Source organism: Mesocricetus auratus, unplaced genomic scaffold, assembly GCF_017639785.1.
Source record: "Mesocricetus auratus isolate SY011 unplaced genomic scaffold, BCM_Maur_2.0 Super-Scaffold_4256, whole genome shotgun sequence".
Taxonomy (NCBI): domain Eukaryota; kingdom Metazoa; phylum Chordata; class Mammalia; order Rodentia; family Cricetidae; genus Mesocricetus; species Mesocricetus auratus.
In genome coordinates this window covers 133,518,209-133,535,195 of record NW_024429182.1, presented here as the reverse complement: position 1 = coordinate 133,535,195, position 16,987 = coordinate 133,518,209, and the positions used below count along the sequence as shown (strand labels likewise).

General features: G+C 43.3%; 1 protein-coding gene across 5 annotated transcripts in view; it reads right to left on the bottom strand.

Annotated features, from left to right (window-relative positions):
* The window catches only part of Chrna7 (cholinergic receptor nicotinic alpha 7 subunit), a 133,064-nt gene that overhangs the window by 11,666 nt on the left and 104,411 nt on the right, over window positions 1-16,987 (bottom strand). For 4 of the 5 annotated variants that reach the window (XM_040730966.1, XM_005084402.4, XM_040730964.1 and 1 more), the window contains 3 exons: window positions 5,361-5,440; window positions 2,255-2,422; window positions 880-1,074 (listed from right to left, as the gene is read on the bottom strand). In XM_040730966.1, coding sequence (XP_040586900.1) covers window positions 880-1,074; window positions 2,255-2,422; window positions 5,361-5,440 — 443 coding nt within the window. Of the gene's footprint in view, window positions 1-879; window positions 1,075-2,254; window positions 2,423-5,360; window positions 5,441-11,639; window positions 11,810-16,987 lie in introns of all 5 variants that reach the window. The other variant, XM_040730962.1, reaches the window with a different exon arrangement.

Sequence of the window (16,987 nt, the reverse complement as noted above, 5' to 3'; positions counted from 1 at the left end):
CTCCTTAAGCAGAACAGACAATAAGGCTGGATTTCTTCTTACAGGAGCTGGCAACAGCAGTTTCCAAGAACTACATAGGTTGCTGGGGGTCACACCATGAATCCTGTGGTTTCTTTCATATGGGTATATGCATTTTTCTGCATACAGTTCCTGTTACCTGCCAGGGCCTGAAGGACACTCTAATGGAGGCAAGTTTAGAAACCACAACTTTGAGACAATCAACCAGCACGATTACTTCTCAAGGTCTTTACTGCATTAATACTAAGAAGAGTTTTACACAGCAGGGTCAGGAAACTGTGTGGCCAGAAGACTGGTTTCATTCAGGTCTTGACTTGGCAGCTTAATTGACTCTGTGACCTTGAGTAAGATATTTAACATTCTAAGCCCTATGCTAAGAAGATAGAAGGCTTGTGAAAGCTTTCTTCAACACACTGAATATGTATTTATTTAGTAATTTTGTGATATAAGCAGCTCATTTTACCATTCAAACCCCCACATTTAATATCTTCACAGGGGAAGTAATTACAAGGAATTGCATTCCTATTGTTATGTGTACAATAATTTACAAATGCAAGCTGATATTAACTTAATGTGTCTCCCATAAGTGGAGGCCCGCTACCAGGAACAAAGCAGGCGGCAGTGGGGGAGAAACATAGCCAATCAGGGTAGAACTGATCTGGTCCCCGCTGTATCCTGTCTTCTTCACAAGATCATGGGATCCCTGGACCCTGTCAATCTCAGGAAGGCACTCTGTCTCCCAAAGAGGCAGAGCCAGGAGTTTCTGGTGTGGTAGGTCCACATGTTGTGGGTCACAAGGGACTCCTGCCTGATCAACAGTGTCCTGCAGAGCTTGCCTCAGAGGTGGGCTTGGACACTTACCAAGGGAGATTTTCTCCCCAGAGTCTGCAGGGAGCAAAAATACCAGCAGAGCCAGGGCTGAGATGAGCACGCAGGGAATGAGCAGGTTGAGACCATAGTAGAGCGTTCTGCGGCGCATGGTTACTGTATAGGTGACATCTGGGTATGGCTCTTTGCAGCATTCATAGAACTTCTCGTTCCTCTTGCCAGGGATTCCTGCATGGAATGCCACAGAAGTGAGGCAGGTCATCAGAAGACACAGCTGCATTTCGTTGCTAGGTGTGTGCTACCCAGGACCACAGCCCGAAAAGTGGGTGACTGGTATTTAAATCAACCTTTACAGGAATACTATGCTCAGTGACATTCAAGCAAACTAGGAGATAGTCTTTCGATGCATTAGAAGTACTTATATAGTGTCAAGTTTACAGCATTATAAATGGAATTACAAACAGGTGCCACATATTGATGCTTCTGTGAAAGATGGAAGAAATGTACAATGTCAGTAACATTGTATTGCTGATTCTGTAGCTGGTTTACTTTGTATAGTGTAAGTGCATTCTACAATGTTCACATAATAAAATCACATAGTGACACTTTTCCGAATGTATACCTGATGGTAAGTGACTCATAATAATATTGGTTTGGATTTTAAATGATGCAATATAGGTATAAATGTCAAAATGGCTACATAGAGGGGAAAAATCAACTTTTTTTCTGAGACTTAGAGATTTTCTGACAGGGCATAAATCACTATGTAGGTATCGTGCCAGGAATTGTATGCTGGAAGGAGAAATTTCCTCAGAATCTCACACTACCTTTCAAAGATTAAGAATGCTACAGTGACCAGTTTGCTCCCTGTCCAATGGACTTGGAAAATTTTCAACAACCCTGACTTACACAATCCTCAAATTACCTGACTCACATTGCGTATCCTCCTACCCCATTATAAACTGTCCTAGGCACTTTTTGCTTTAAAATCCAGAGCCCACCCTCTCTCAGCAGAGTACTGACTTGGTGTCTAGGTGAACTGTGTCTCCCAAAGCAAAATGTTGTTCTGTGTCCAAACACTGCTATTTGGGCTCCTGATTGAACCCCACTTGTGATTTTCTCCCTTTGCAGCACCGACTGCAATGCACAGTTCAACCATGCTACAGGACTAGAGTGGATCCCACAAAGTCTACGCTAGCACTGTTGATTTAACAGGCCCTGCCATGGCTGTTGACTGCATTCGCTAACTGATTCCTGCCTCTCCTTCTGGAGATCTTAGGACATGATGGAGAAGGCTGTCAGGTGTAGTCAATGGAAGGAACAGTAGAAAAATCCCCAGATTTTCAGCTCACACAGGTAGAGGGCACCTCTCCTCTCAGACACAGGTCTTTGTTTTTGCTGGCCTTACCCATGAGATCCCACTCTCCATTGGGGATATAGCTGCTGATATCTGCCTCCTGCATCTGCAGATCCAGGGACCACCCTCCATAGGACCAGGACCCAAACTTCAGTTTGCACTGCTGCACATCGAAAGGGAACCAGCGCACATCGATGTAGCAGGAGCTCTTGAATATGCCTATGTGAGCATGGGAAATGATCAGAAGACTGAAACAGAGACAACTGAAACAGGCTCAGGACACACAGCAGGTCCTGCAGACCCCTGCCCTGCCCCACACACTGAACTCTTGCTAGGCCTGTTCAGAACAAGTTGAGGTGCTTTGCCCCCCATTTTTCCTTTTGTAAAAACCCTTAGAGAAAGCTCAACCAAAGCTTCATTGCCTTTTCAAATTAAAACACAATGGTACCCTCTGTTGTGGAAGGCTTTTCTCAGGAAACTGCACAAATAACTAATTATATACTATATTTGCCATGAGCACATTTGGACTCTAAACAATATGAGAAAAAGAAAGGATGCAAGAAATCTCAGAGAAGCTGAAAAACTGATGAAGGAGTTAGGGAAAGAACTGGAAAGGGGCAGGGAGAGGATTTTGTTTTTGTTTTATTTTTTAAAGTAACAAATTGAGAAAACATTTAGTTATCTCAAAATACACGTAGAGTTTCCACAGCAGGGCTGGGATAAGGTGCAAAACTGAAGAGAGAGTCTGGATATTCAGGAACATTCCACTGAAAGAAGGTGGAATTCACAGCAGTGTCTTTCCCAGAAGGTCATGGTGAGGAGACAAGTGAATCCTCTCCAGACTCTGTGTCCTGTGCTCTTCCTGCCCACAGCAGACTGGACTGTCCTGGAAGGCGTGAACGACTGAAGAGCTCCAGTGCAGTGGAGCACGGGCAGCACATCTCAGATTTCTTCTGCTGAATTTAAGACTACATGGAGGAACTGAAGGGCTTTACTCCACTGCACACTCCACTGCACACACATGCTGAGAAAGCATAGTAAGGCGTGTCCCTGAGAGGTCCTTTAGATATGATTTATAATCCCAGATACTTGGAGAGATGAGGCAGGAGGATGACTAGTTCAAGGCTATCCTAGATAACTTAATAATACCCTATCCCAAAATTAAAACTTTAAAGAAGGCTACGGATAGGCCAGGTGGTGGTGGCCACGCCTTTAATACCAGCACTCGGGAGGCAGAGGAAGGTGGATCTCTCTGAGTTGGAGACCAGCCTGGTCTACAAGAGCTAGTTCCTGGACAGTCTCCAAAGCCACAGAGAAACCTTGTCTTGAAAAACCAAAACAAAAAAACAAACAAAAACAAAAAAAGGCTAGGGATATAGATTAGCAGTAGAGTGCTTACTTAGTATGTATGAGGCTCAAAATTTAATCAGCAATAAATTAGTGTGTGTGTGTAAAACATACAATATTACAGACACACACACTCACACACCACAAGCATATGACTTACAGAATTACTTCAGATATCCACTGGAACCTGAAAGTCACTATTGGCATGTCTGTTCCATTAGTGGACTGAATATCCCCTAATCCAAATACACTTAGAAAACTGAATTTTATTCAATTTCAATGAAAAGGCCCAAGAAAGAGACAGAAAGGATTCAAAGATTGTCTGAGGTTTGCAGGAATATCAGTTAACTGTTAACAGGTAAGGGATGATGGGACCATTATAAAACTGGATTGTAGTGGTCCCCTGAAAATTTACTAAAACTCATGGAGTTAAGACGCTTTAAATGTGTAATATGCAAATTCTACACCCATTCACCTGTTAAAAATAAACACATGAAGGGTGTGGAGAAATGGTTCAGTGATTAAGAACACAGGCTGCTGTTCCAGAGGACCCACATTCGATTCCCAGCACTGACATGGTGGCTCACGATCACCCATTACTTCACTGAAAGTGTGCTGGAAGGCATCACACAGTCCCCTCTGCAAAGTGTCTGCAGTGTGGAGGAAGGGCTGGAGTAGGTAAGCAGATGACTTAAGCCCAAAAGCCTGAGATGCAACACTTGTTTAATCAATATAAACGTCAGTGAGAGGAATATGCCCCTGCTAGATTAAATCACTTATTCATTCACTTATTGACACACAGCCACCTGCAGATGGGGAGTGATGGATTGTAAGGCGAGCAAACAGAGATTCTGTCTACAGAATTCTTATCATCTGCTAACAGGAAGAGCACTGTAAGCAATAGGCAAAGCCAGCTTCACCATGTGCTGTGAGATAAGGAAGGGGTGTGTGTGTGTGTGTGTGTGTGTGTGTGTGTGTGTGTGTGTGTGTGTGTGTGTGTTATGAGGAGTTGTATATTCAAGGGGGGTCCATATGTTGGGAGTGTGCTAGTGTGTTCTAAGTGCAGCAGCAACCGTGTGGCAGTGGGTTACAGATTTGTTAGAAGCAGTTTCAGTGAGGAAAATATAATTCTTGAAAAATACTTTAACAAATTTTCTAAATGATAAAGTGAAAAATTAATACCTATATGCTAGAACACACCTTGAATGTGTCTCAAAGGGTGTGAAGCAGTAGTTGCCCAGGCTGTGGATTGCTCAATGAACAGCCTGGAATCCTGAGTCCCACAATAATGACAGTCAGGGAAACATCAACCCCATGAAGCTATTTACCACCAGGAGGTTGAGAGGAAGAAAAGACAGCAGTTGAGGAAGAATCACCAGAGGGTGCTCCCTTGAAGGCACTGGATCTTGCATGTAACGTGAGCAATCATGAGTTCATGAACCCAGAATGCCCACTATCTGCCCAGCACCACAGTACCTGTCAGCGTCCTGTGCCAACTGGGAGGAGATGAAATAGAAAAGGCCTGCCAATCAGTCTTATGGGTAGAAAGAAGGGTTAGAAATGACTCAACAAAAGGAGACTAGACTGTGAATTAACATTAATAAAGACAGACCATGGCAAAACCAACTGAAATGTGATCTCAACATCAGAGATGACATCTAGAATGAGTTGAAGAGACACATGAGAGTTCTGATGGGAAGGAGAGGGTGGGAAGCCAACATGGAACCAGTCAGGAGAGCAGTCTTTGGAACTGATTCACATACTTGCTTAAATTTTCTCACTGGATGGAGGCCAAGGGAGTAGATCTTACCTGGAGGGAGATACTGGCAATGCCCAGATGAATTTACCAAGACATTGGTGTGGAATGTGGCATCAAACCGTTCATCAGCACTAGAAAGAGGAAAAGGACTCATGAGCCAGAACCTGTAGGCAGTGGGTTTCTTACTGTCCTTCTTAGATTTGTTGTGCTTGTGGGTCAGAGAACAGCAGCTTTTTGAAAGTTTCCTGCTTGTAGCGGGACAATCTCACCTCTGCCTGGGAGAACCAATATTGCTCACCTGGAACATCGTTTTAGTGAGGTACCAATGACCACTCCCAATACGAATTGTGATGTCCTGGTTTCCTTTCTGTTGCTATGACTAAAGCAACTTAGAAAATAAAGGTGTGTTTGGCTCACAACTCCAGGTTCCAGGAAAGTCAAGGCAATGACGAAGCATCACACACAGTCAAGAGCAGGGGCAATAAACACAGACCCCTATTTGCTTTCTCTCTCAGCTAGCTTTTGCCTCTTACCCTCTGCAGGATTCCATGCCATTGGGTAACATTATTCTGAGGATGAACAAATGTCTACTTATCTCAGATGAGAAAGGATACCACCAGAGTATAACTTGATAAACCATAAGTTTCACTGGGCTAATTACAGGAATACTGGTTAGAGGTTACTTACAGGGGCAGAAATGATGAAAAATACTTACCCCATCCATATCTACCCCAGAATGACAGCTCAGAAAAGACTGAAACATGGAATATACTGCATAATCCACAGTAAATTGAGTAGTTTAAGGAGTGTCCTTTCCAGCTAGCTCAGATGGTCTGAGATACGTCCAGGTTCCCCGGCTAGTCTTTGCCTTTTCCAGGCAGGATAGATTAGCTCTGCTTCTTCCTGGTAGTTAGGCTGGCCTTTGTTTCTTCCAGGAAGTTCAGCTGGTCTGAGCCTCTTCCAGGCAGCCCATTTTGTCTGAGAGCGTCTCTCAGCAGTCCATACAGCTTACATATGCTTGGAGGACAAAGGATCTGGTATATTTAGTCATTTTTAGGGACTTCCTAAAGGCCTTGAATCTTATTTCTTGAGCTTACCAGATTCTATGCAGGATGGAATGTTGTAGATTAGAACATCTCATATCTTAATGGGCATCTCTCTAAGATAAAGGGTTTTATTTCCGAGGAGCTTGCTGTACAACACCTGCCTAGGGACTGGTGCTGCCTACAGTGGGCTGAGTCTTCCTAAATCAGTTAGCAATCAGGACATCGCTACCCCCTTGTACACAAATATGACCACAGGCCAATGTGATTTACACAATTCCTCATTGAGACTTTCTTTCCAAGTGAGTCTAGGTTTATCAAGTTGGCAGTTGACTAACAAGTACAGATGTTTTCCACCAAACATCCAATACAATGTTCCTATCCAACATGAAACCTAAAGGCAAGAGAAGAATGGCATGACTACAGGAGACCCCGTGAAGTATGGATTTTATACCTGTGTGACCAAAACTCAAGTTCCAATCTCTGGAATGGGACTCACACTTGACTAGTGTTAACAGATGTTTTTGAATGACTAAAACTACAAGTGCAGGGTCTGGGTACCAGCAAGGCCCTAGAGATTCTAGACAACCGTGATAATAAGGTGGTGGGTGGACAGCAAATTAAGTGTTTTACATGAATGTACATGAACTTTATCCCCTGTAACAACACACAGAAGTTATGATTCGAATATAGGAAACACATGCAAACCAGGAAGATAAAGCAACTGTTAAAACTAACAGCTTGTGCCAACCATTGCTTACGTTTTTCTACATTCTACTCTTTTGAGATCTCAGAGCTAGATGACCCTGCAGGGGCTTCCCTCTTGGGATCAGGCAGTTCCTAGAGAGAAAGAGAGACCAATTGTCCCATTTTCCTTACTATTGCCATGATAAACACTACAACCAACAGCAACCAAGGGAGGAAAACATGTATTTGGTTTGTAGGTTGCAATTATCACCAATGGAAGCCAAAGTGGGAATCTAGAGGCAGGGATCATACTGGAGAGTACAGAGTAACGCTGCTTCCTGGCTTACTCCACATGGCTTGCTCAGCTTGTTTTCTTATATTAACTCCTGCCCTAGGGTAGTAGTGTCTTGGTTAGGGTTATTATTTCTGTGATGAAACACCAGACCAAAAGCAACTAGGGGAGGAACGCGATTATTTCCTCACAGTTCCATATGACAGAAGTAGTGAGGGCAGGAAGACATGCAGGGCAGGAGCCCCGGGCAGGAGCTGAACTAGATGCTGCTTACTGCCTTGCTTCCCCTGGCTTGCTCAGCCTGCTGTCATATGGAACCCTTAACCACCAGCCCGGAATGGCCCCACCCACAATGGGCAGGGTCCTCCCAAATCAATCTCCAATTAAGACAATGCCCTGCAGGTTTGCCTACAGCCTGCTCTTATGAAGGGATTTTTCTCAATCAAGGCTTCGCCTCTATGATGACTAGCTCCTGTCAGGATGACATAAAACCAGCCAGTACAGGCAGCATAGTCTACAGTGGGCTGGACCCTCACATGTGAATCAATATAGATAGGTCCATAGGCCAAACTGATGGGGGCAATTCCTCAATTGTGGTTCCCTCTTCTCCCAAGTGATTCTAGTCTGTGTGAAGTTGACAGAACTAGCCAGCACACCAAACTCCAAGAGTCTCTTTTGAATCTAAGTGAACCAAACTGGAGCCACACTCCTACTAGCTACTCTATCTGAGATACTATCTTACTCCTGTCACAATGGCTAAAATCAAAACCACCAACGACAATTTATGCTGGAGAGGATGTGGTGAAAGGGGAACACTCCTCTACTGCTGGTGGGATTGCCAACTTGTACAGCCACTTTGGAAATCAGTATGGAGATTCCTCAGAAAAATGGGAATAAACCTACCACAAGACCTAGCAACTGCACTCTTAGGCATATATCCAAAAGATGCCCATTCATACAACAAGGATGTCTGTTCCACCATGTTCATAGCAGCATTATTTGTAATAGCCATAACTTGGAAGCAACCAAATGCCCCTCAACTGAAGAGTGGATAGAGAAAATGTGGTACATTTACACAATGAAGTACTATTCAGCAGAAAAAACAATGGAATCCTGAAATTTTCAGGCAAATGGATGGCACTAGAAGAAACCATCTTGAGTGACGTAACCCAGTCACAAAAAGAGAAACATGTCATGTACTCTCTCATATATGGATTTTAGACATAGATCTGGGGAATGCCAGCCTACATTCTCATGGCCAGAGACTCTGAGAAACAGAACCTTCATTCCCTGGCTGATGGAAGCAGAGGCAGACTGCCGCAAGTAAACACTGAGCTGAACTCAAGAAAGCCAGTGACAGAGAGGGAGGACTTAGGACTTGGCTGGTTTAACCCCCAGAAACAGCTGACCTGACAAAGGTTAGCTCTTGAATCCCAGACTGATGGCTGGGAATCCAGCATGGGATTGATCAAGACCCCCAGAACGTGGGTGTCATCGAGGAAGCCTAGGTAATCTATTGGGCCTTGGATAGTAGATCTGTATTTATCCCAGGTATACAAATGGACTTCCGGCACCCATCCTACAATGAGAGATGCATTCTCACCCCGGATTCTTGGGGGAGGGCCTAGGCCCTGTATGAAAGGACAGACTATGGACACTCCCCATGGAAGGCCTAACCCTACCTGGGGAAACTAGGAGGTATGGGGGGTTTTGGAGGGAGGGCATTGGAGAAGGGGAAGGAAAGGGAGCGCAACCTTGTTTCTAATTTAAATTTAAAAATAAAAAAAAAGAAAGGGCATTGAAATTCACTGCTGGCCATGCCCACTTTAGGCGTGGCTAGAGGTGTGTATGGAGGTGCTAATAAAAGACCGTGCAGGAGAGACACATGCTCTCTCTTTGGCTTCCGGTTCTATGGTGAAAGCTGTGCTGAGTCACCTTGGTTGTCTGTTTTCTCTTGTATGTAATTTCTACAATAAACAGTTACCTATACCCTCAAAAAATAGTAATACCCTCTCCAAATTCAAGATTATATTACAATTAGGAAAACAAAGAGCAACGTAGAAATCAAATCTGTGGCTGATAAAATAATTTACAATAAATGGTGGGAGGTTCCACTAGTAAGCCTCACAGAGGACAAGTACAACAAAAATGACACATGACACAAAGGACAAGGCCAGCTGAGTCTACGTCATGGACAGGAGATCCATTGGAAGACAACAGCCAGAGTGGGAGGGAGGGAACTGCCAAAGAAATGACACAAAGACATTTTCAGAGCAGAAGGGAACCATTCAAGTGTGAAGGCAGAGAGAGATGTTTACAAGACATGAAGGCCACAGAGAGTTGAGTCCCATGCACCTGTCCTTGGGCAGCTTTAGAAAAATTAGGGGGGGAAGAGGAGGAGGAGAGGGAAAGGGGGGAGAGAGGGGGAGGTTAGGAGAGAGAGTTTTATACTCAACTGAGAAGGGAGAACAGGGTCACTATGATGTGGAATTCAGATAGCTACAAAACCTAGGGCCAAACTGAAGAGAGACATTCTTGGGTTGCAAGAGATGGGAATCACACAGAAGAAAGCATGTTTTTGGAACACAGACTTCTGGTTTTATTTGGTTTTGCTTGACGTTTTCTGATGTGTAATCTAGTCTTGCCACAAGCTCTGAGTTCCCCTGACTCAGTCTTGCAAGTGCAGAGACTGCAGCTGTGCACCACACCTGGCCAGTGTCGTGGATCTGATAAAAGCACACTCCAGACTCTCCTAAGAGGCATCCTTCTGCTGCCGCAGTGCCCTCTGTTCTCTGTGCAGCGTAGCCAAGGAATCTCGTATTCTTTTTTGTTTTTTTAATCTTACAGCAAGAAGGAAAAGAAAAAAATTCAAAGGGGATAATATACAAGGATGTCAAGACCTGGATACAAAACAAAGTATGATCAAGTTTACAGGGAGGGAAGGGAGCAATTCATCATGGATGGGCTGGAACAGTAACGACAAACACATTGTCCCAATACCCAACTCCACGGGGAGAGACAAGAGTGGAAGCACTCTTGGTTGCATCTTCAAGTGACTGTCAGTGGGCGACACCATAAACAGTGACCACAGGGAACTAGCTGACATCATAGCTTCTACACTGACCCAGCATAATATTGTGGCTTCCCAACTAGTTTTCTGGGGACACACTTCAGAATCTCAGAAAACGTCTTATTTTCTTTTGTTGTGTGTGGAGGTGGATGTAAACATCAACCCACACTCAAAAGACAGGGTCTGAAGATTCAGGCCTTCAAAGACAGCTAGTGTATTCATGCGGCTCATTTTCCTCCTTTCTGAGTGAAAATGCAACAGGATCTTTTCTCATACCCTGAATGCACACACGTTTGAATCTCTTACACAAGTCCCCAAATAAGGCTTCAGCTTGGCATTGCCCCTTTAAGAAGTCATGCTTGTACTTACAATGTCTCACAGTGAACCCCCTGTTCCTACCAAGGCTGATGATCCACAACACTCACAGGAAGTGTCAAGTGCCTACTGAAGCCAAGTATTTTTATATTGTTTACGGTTTTTCTTGTGACTGACTCTTATATTTATAATAAATACCACCATGGGCATTTGTAAGATCCGTGATTGAATTATGAAAACAAAAAAAAAAGCAGTTCCTAAAAGCTTTTCCTTCAAGTATTTAGATCAATTTAATTGAAGAGTTTTCAAAACCACAAGAGAAATGGGCGATACACAAGCTAAAATGCTGTTGCCATTAGCAACAGCAAACCTTGGAGACTCCATGACTTGTGAATGTTGTTCATCCAAACAAAGCATTGAGATGCTTGGAGTGGACCATAACACTGCAGCTGCAATCCAAACAGACCCTTGTGTTCAGGGTGGCAGTTTCACGGTTCTGTCCCACAAGTAAACTGATTTTTATCAATAAGTAATAATAAAGTAAACGTGCTAATACCACTTACCTGTTCTGAGCATTAAGGCTAGACAAAAGACAGGTTTGAAAAGAAAAGGGCCCTGTTGCAAAGCACAGAGTTTAAAAATAGCTCTCTCTCAGAATGCCACATGCCCACAGTCAGTCGTGAACTTCAGTGACCCTGCATCAGTACAGGTGACCACATGGCCCAGCCCTGTGCCAGCAGAGCTTCCCTATAGATATCAGAACATAGCAACCACTGTGCAGGAATCTTCAGTCTCAAAGCTACGAATGCTGACAATACTGGGGGCCAGGGCAGGGCAGTCTACAGAGCCCCACTTCACTCGGTATTACCTTTGCTTTTGTGTGTAGCTGAAGTTTGTGTTAGTTTGAAAATGGCATAACCTACCTTTCCTTCCTCAATGACGGGAAGACACATGCATGTGCATAGTTCTTGTTGACATCAGATCTGGCCCTATCGTCCCCATCAAGAGCTGCCTTTCCAGGCTGCCTCAACTGTCCATCAGTCAGGGAAGACATGAGTCTGGTATAAGAGAGCTCTGAGCTCCATCCCCACACCTACCAAATAAAGGACATTGAGGAAAATTTAATTCAAATATTCAGAGTAGGTTCTCTACCTTTGAGATGGTTGGGTGAGTTGGGCAGAGCTCTGCAGGTGAAAATGAGGTATCAATGTCCCTGGAAGAGGACATAATTGCATTATGTGCCCAGGGTAAACTGAAATGTGGAGGCTTTGGGCAACTGGACCATACAGTGTATAAGCAGTTATTAAGGAAAAGTGTCTTGGAAGCAAACTGGGGGCAACCATGGGATTCCACATTCTGCTTTCAGAAATGCAGTAAAAACCTAATAAAGGAGAATATGCAGAGCTCAGCTGGACAATGCAGAACAGGACTTACAGATCTCCCTTCTGCACACCTCCTGAGTTCAGACAGAGTACCTGGTTCTGCACCCAAAGAGAATACTATCCCAGCCACCTCGGCTCTCTCTACAGCACTGACATCTACTGCAGAGCATGAGAGGCCAATCCTGTGCCAGGAAGGTGAAAAGTGTCCATGCCACCCACAGAGGAGGACTTACTGTTCTGAGAAAAACAATGGGGCAGTTAATCTCTAGGAGGCTCAGCAAGATCAACACCATGGAGGCAACTATTCACTAATGAAGAATTTTAAAAGGCATCCAGCTGCACTGTCCTCCTGCATGTAGGGTATTATACTGATGTGTAAAATTCATCACATGAGTGAAGGATGGCTCCTCATGAATGAGGTCTCATGAGAAATCAGCCCATTCCCTCTGAGTTCTTAACACACACACACACACACACACACACACACACACACAAGATAGAAGTATCATTTATCTAAAAACAACCACAACAAAAAACACCAAGAAAGGAGGCAATTCATCTGTCTCAGAACACAGAGGGTTTAGGCAGCATTGGTTTCAAATGTCTTAAGAAAGTAGTTGCCATCAACAAGATAAGTTGAGCTTCAAACTGCATTCAATGAATTTTACATAGCTGTGTCTAAATATCTTGCATAGATACTCTGTTTTAGTTCTCCCTTTTTTTTCCCCCTAAAAGTAAATGGTCTTCAGTCAGCTACCCATACAGTCTATTACATCCCATGATCACAAATATTTGAATACCACCAATTTTCATGGTCAATTCAACCTACCAGAGAACTTGGGAGATATGAAACACAGGTAGGAAATGTCTACAATAGAGCACTCAAGAAACGGAATAAAACTGTGACTAAAAAGGGCAGAGGGGCTTCAGAAGGGAAGGAAATGGGAGGGAGTGTAGGTCAGAGGCTACAAAGTAAAAGCTAGGCAGGGTGAGTAACATGAAGTTTAAAAATAATAAAAGTTGTACTGTTTAAGAATTCCTACCACTTATCATAGCAGCATTATTTGTTAATAGCCAGAACCTGGAAGCAACCTAGATGCCCCTCAACTGAAGAGTGGATAGAGAAAATGTGGTACATTTACACAATGGAGTACTATTCAGCAGAAAAAAACAACGGAATCTTGAAACTTGCAGGCAAATGGATGGCACTAGATGAAACCATACTGAGTGAGGTAACCCAGTCACAAAAAGACAAACATGGTATGTACTCACTCATTTATGGATTTTAGACATGAATCAGGGGAGTGCCAGTATACAATCCCACTGCCAGAGAGTCTAGGAAACAGAACCTTCATCCATCAACTGATGAAAGCAGAGGCAGATACCCACTGAACTGAACCCCTGGAATCCGGTGTCAGAAAGAGAGAACTGATGGGCAAAGGAGTTAAGACTGGGCTGGTTTAACCCACAGAAACAGTTGACCTGAACAAGGGGGGAGCTCTCGCACCCCAGATTGATGGCTGTGTGGAAAGCATGGGACTGACCCAGACCCCCTGAATGTGGGTGTCAGTGAGGAGGCCTAGGTAATCTATGGGGCCTTGGGTAGTATTTATCCCTGGCGTACAAATAGACTTTGAGTGCACATTCCACAATGAGGTATGTTCTCTCAGCCTCGACACTTGAAGGAGGGCCTAGACCTTATCCTGGATGAAATGACAGACTCTGGAGTTCCACCATGGAGGGCCTCACCATCTCTGGGGATCAGAGTGGAGATTGGGTGGGGGACTGGGGGGGCCTGGTGGGAAGGGATGAGGAGGAGGGGAGGGACAGGGAGCGGGGATTGACATGTGAAATAAGCTTGTTTCTAACTTAAATTTTAAAAAAAGTAAGAAAAAAGAAGAATTCCTATTAAATTCATGGAGTTTGCTGCCCCCATCCCCACATACAAAACAGCATGAAATACCATGAAAGATGATGAGCACAACGTTTATTTCACTCCAGTGATATTTTTACATTTACATCTCCCCTAATACTGTTCTATACCTTAAATAGAAAGAATGAAACTTATATTGGATATCCTGTCTTTCCCAATTATGTATCAAATTCGTAGGATACCATGTATGTTTCTGTAATAATTACAATCATATTTAACATTGGAGGTTCTAAAAAAAATGCTCTGAAATAACGCTGGATGATGCTACCCAGCATCAACAATGCTTCTGCATGTCTGAGTCCAGCTGAAGATCATTAGCAGAAGGAAAGTGTTCACACATAGTAGGGCATGCCCCTCAAATTGCTTCTTTCTCTTTAGAATTCTCTTACCTACTGTAAATTGCAGGTTCTCTCTGTCCAATCACATAAAGATTCTATTGGGACTTTAATTGTAATAATTTGCTGTCTTCATGGCATTGTATTTTCCAGGCACACACTGATGCAACTAGACATCTAAGAAAGTCATCTTCAGTGTACATTGATAATGTTTAACACCTACAGATGCTGGTCATGAAAACTGTTGTGTTACATTTTCTAATTGTCTGTTCTAAGAGAATAGAAATATAGTCCATATTTTTATTGCTTTTCCCCTATTTAATATATTTTGTGTATATAGACTCTCTGGGAAAAATACAGTCAATGAATGATGGTATTTTATTCTTTTCTAGTCTTTTATGCATTTACTTTTCTTATTTTTTAAAATCATGTAGTTTCTAGGAATTCTTTTCTATGTGATGGCAAGTAACAGTTTTATTCTGTTCCACATACTGTAGTTGTCAACTATTCAAGGAGCATTTTCATAGCCCTCCAGTGGATACCAGAAACAACCAAAGGCACCAGCTACTAAGTGTGCTTTTTTCATGCACATACCTTTATTGAAGTTTGATTTATAAATTAGTCATAGTGAGATTATCAATAGCTATGAGCTTTAGGCATGGTATCTGCCTATAATCCCAGAATTTGGGACCTGAAGAAGAAGAAGTATGAATCTGAAGAAATCTTACCTGATTTTAATCAAAATTTAAGCATTTATGTTTGTCAGTGTTATTTTATATGAGGGAAACTTTCCCAATTTCTTTTAAAAAGCAGATTGATCAAAAGGATGAAAAGGTAAATCAGCCTGAAAGACACTATCTGCAAAAGAGCAAACGAGATAGAACAAGTTACCAAGCCATAGGGAGCACACTTAAAATTCAACAATGTGGAAACAACTCCATTGAAAAGGATGGGCTAGGAAGTTCAACAGGCATATTACCAAAGAGAAAAATAACAATGAGTAGAATCTGGGAAACACAAATTAAACCAGACACATACCTATCAGAATGGCCAATATCCAGGATGACAACAGTAAATGTTGGTAAGGCTGTGGAATAGAAAAGACCTCCCTCCCCCGATTTTTTTGTGCTGGGAACACAGAACAGCAAGCTGCTTTGGAAGAGTTTGTCAGTTTCTTACCCAACAAAACATACTTTTATCAATAAATCTAACAAGTGACTTCTGGAGTTTACCCGAAGGAGTGGAAAACTTTACATATAAATCCACTCAACTGTTGGAGGGATGGATATGCTGTTCAGTAGGCAAGTGGGAAAACTGTGGGAATCTAGACCATGGAAGGTCATTCGGTGGCAAAATGAAATTAAATGGCAAACCATGAGAGGATAAGGATATATCAAAGATGCATGTTGCTAAGGGAAAGAAGCCATTTGAAAAGATTACATGCTGTATGGGTCCAACTTTGACTTTTGAGAAAGGGTAAGGGGTTTAAGGGAGAGGATGAACAGGTCAGACACAAAAGGCATTTATGTTGCCAGTCAGCAGGTTTAGGGTTCAAATATTAGAGTCTCTGTAGGGCTTGTATATGAGGCCCTTAGAATGTAGCCAGTGTTAGAGTTCTGAGACCATGGAATTCAAGATTTGGTAATGTTCTGCAACTCTTGACTACCTATGGCTCTTTACAGCCTTTTCTCCTTTAGTCTCAGCCCTCCACTTCCACTCATTCAACCCTCTTTTTGTTCCGTTCTTCTTCCTGTATGGGACACTGTTGAACTGTTCTGCTGTTGCTTCCACTATCAGAAATCTTTTATACCCCAATGGCCATTGCTAAGAAAACTTGAATGTCTTCCTTCTCAGAGAAAGCACTTGGAAGCCAGGGTGAGAGACGGGGTAATCCACCAATGGTCAGAAGTGAAGGCACCATGAAGAAAAGTCTGGAAGACTAAGGCCTGGGATGCTCAGACAAGACAGACTGTTGACAACCCACTGCCAGACAAGGCCATGTTTCAGTCTGGGTCAGCTGCAGCCTGGCCAACACTGTTCTACTGCAGCTTATGCGGCCATGCAGTCGCAGCCACCCTCTGCTGGCTCTGCTGCTACTTTCTTCGAATTGCCAGCTCAGCCGGTACCCTTGAGAGTATACAGAAGGCAATTCAAACAAAACCCTTTTATTGTACCTAAAGCTACATCACCACCAGAGCCAGGGCAGATGAGTGCAGTTACTTCCCTCTATCCTGAGAAGCCTGCTTAGGTAGCAGGCGTATTTGAACAAATCACAGGCACTTGTTTGGGCTAATCATCATCTTGCCACAGTCACTGACACACGTGTTTTGGGACAATCACAAACTTAAGTTAGTACTAATCACACCACTCTATCTTAGGGGAGGTGCTCCCCATTTTGTCCTCCCTGGCCAAGGTGGAATAGAGTAACCTAGAGCTCATCAAAGTTGATTATAGTAAAAAGTCTGGAACAAACCATTTCCAATAGCCCTGGCTGCCCTGAAGAACCAGCCACAACCGTCACACAGTTATCTCAGGGAGTCCACCGAGACAGCTGATGATGGCATAAGCCGAGCCTAGCAGACCGTTAAAGGAATAGTTCAGTACTTTTACTCAAGACAGCT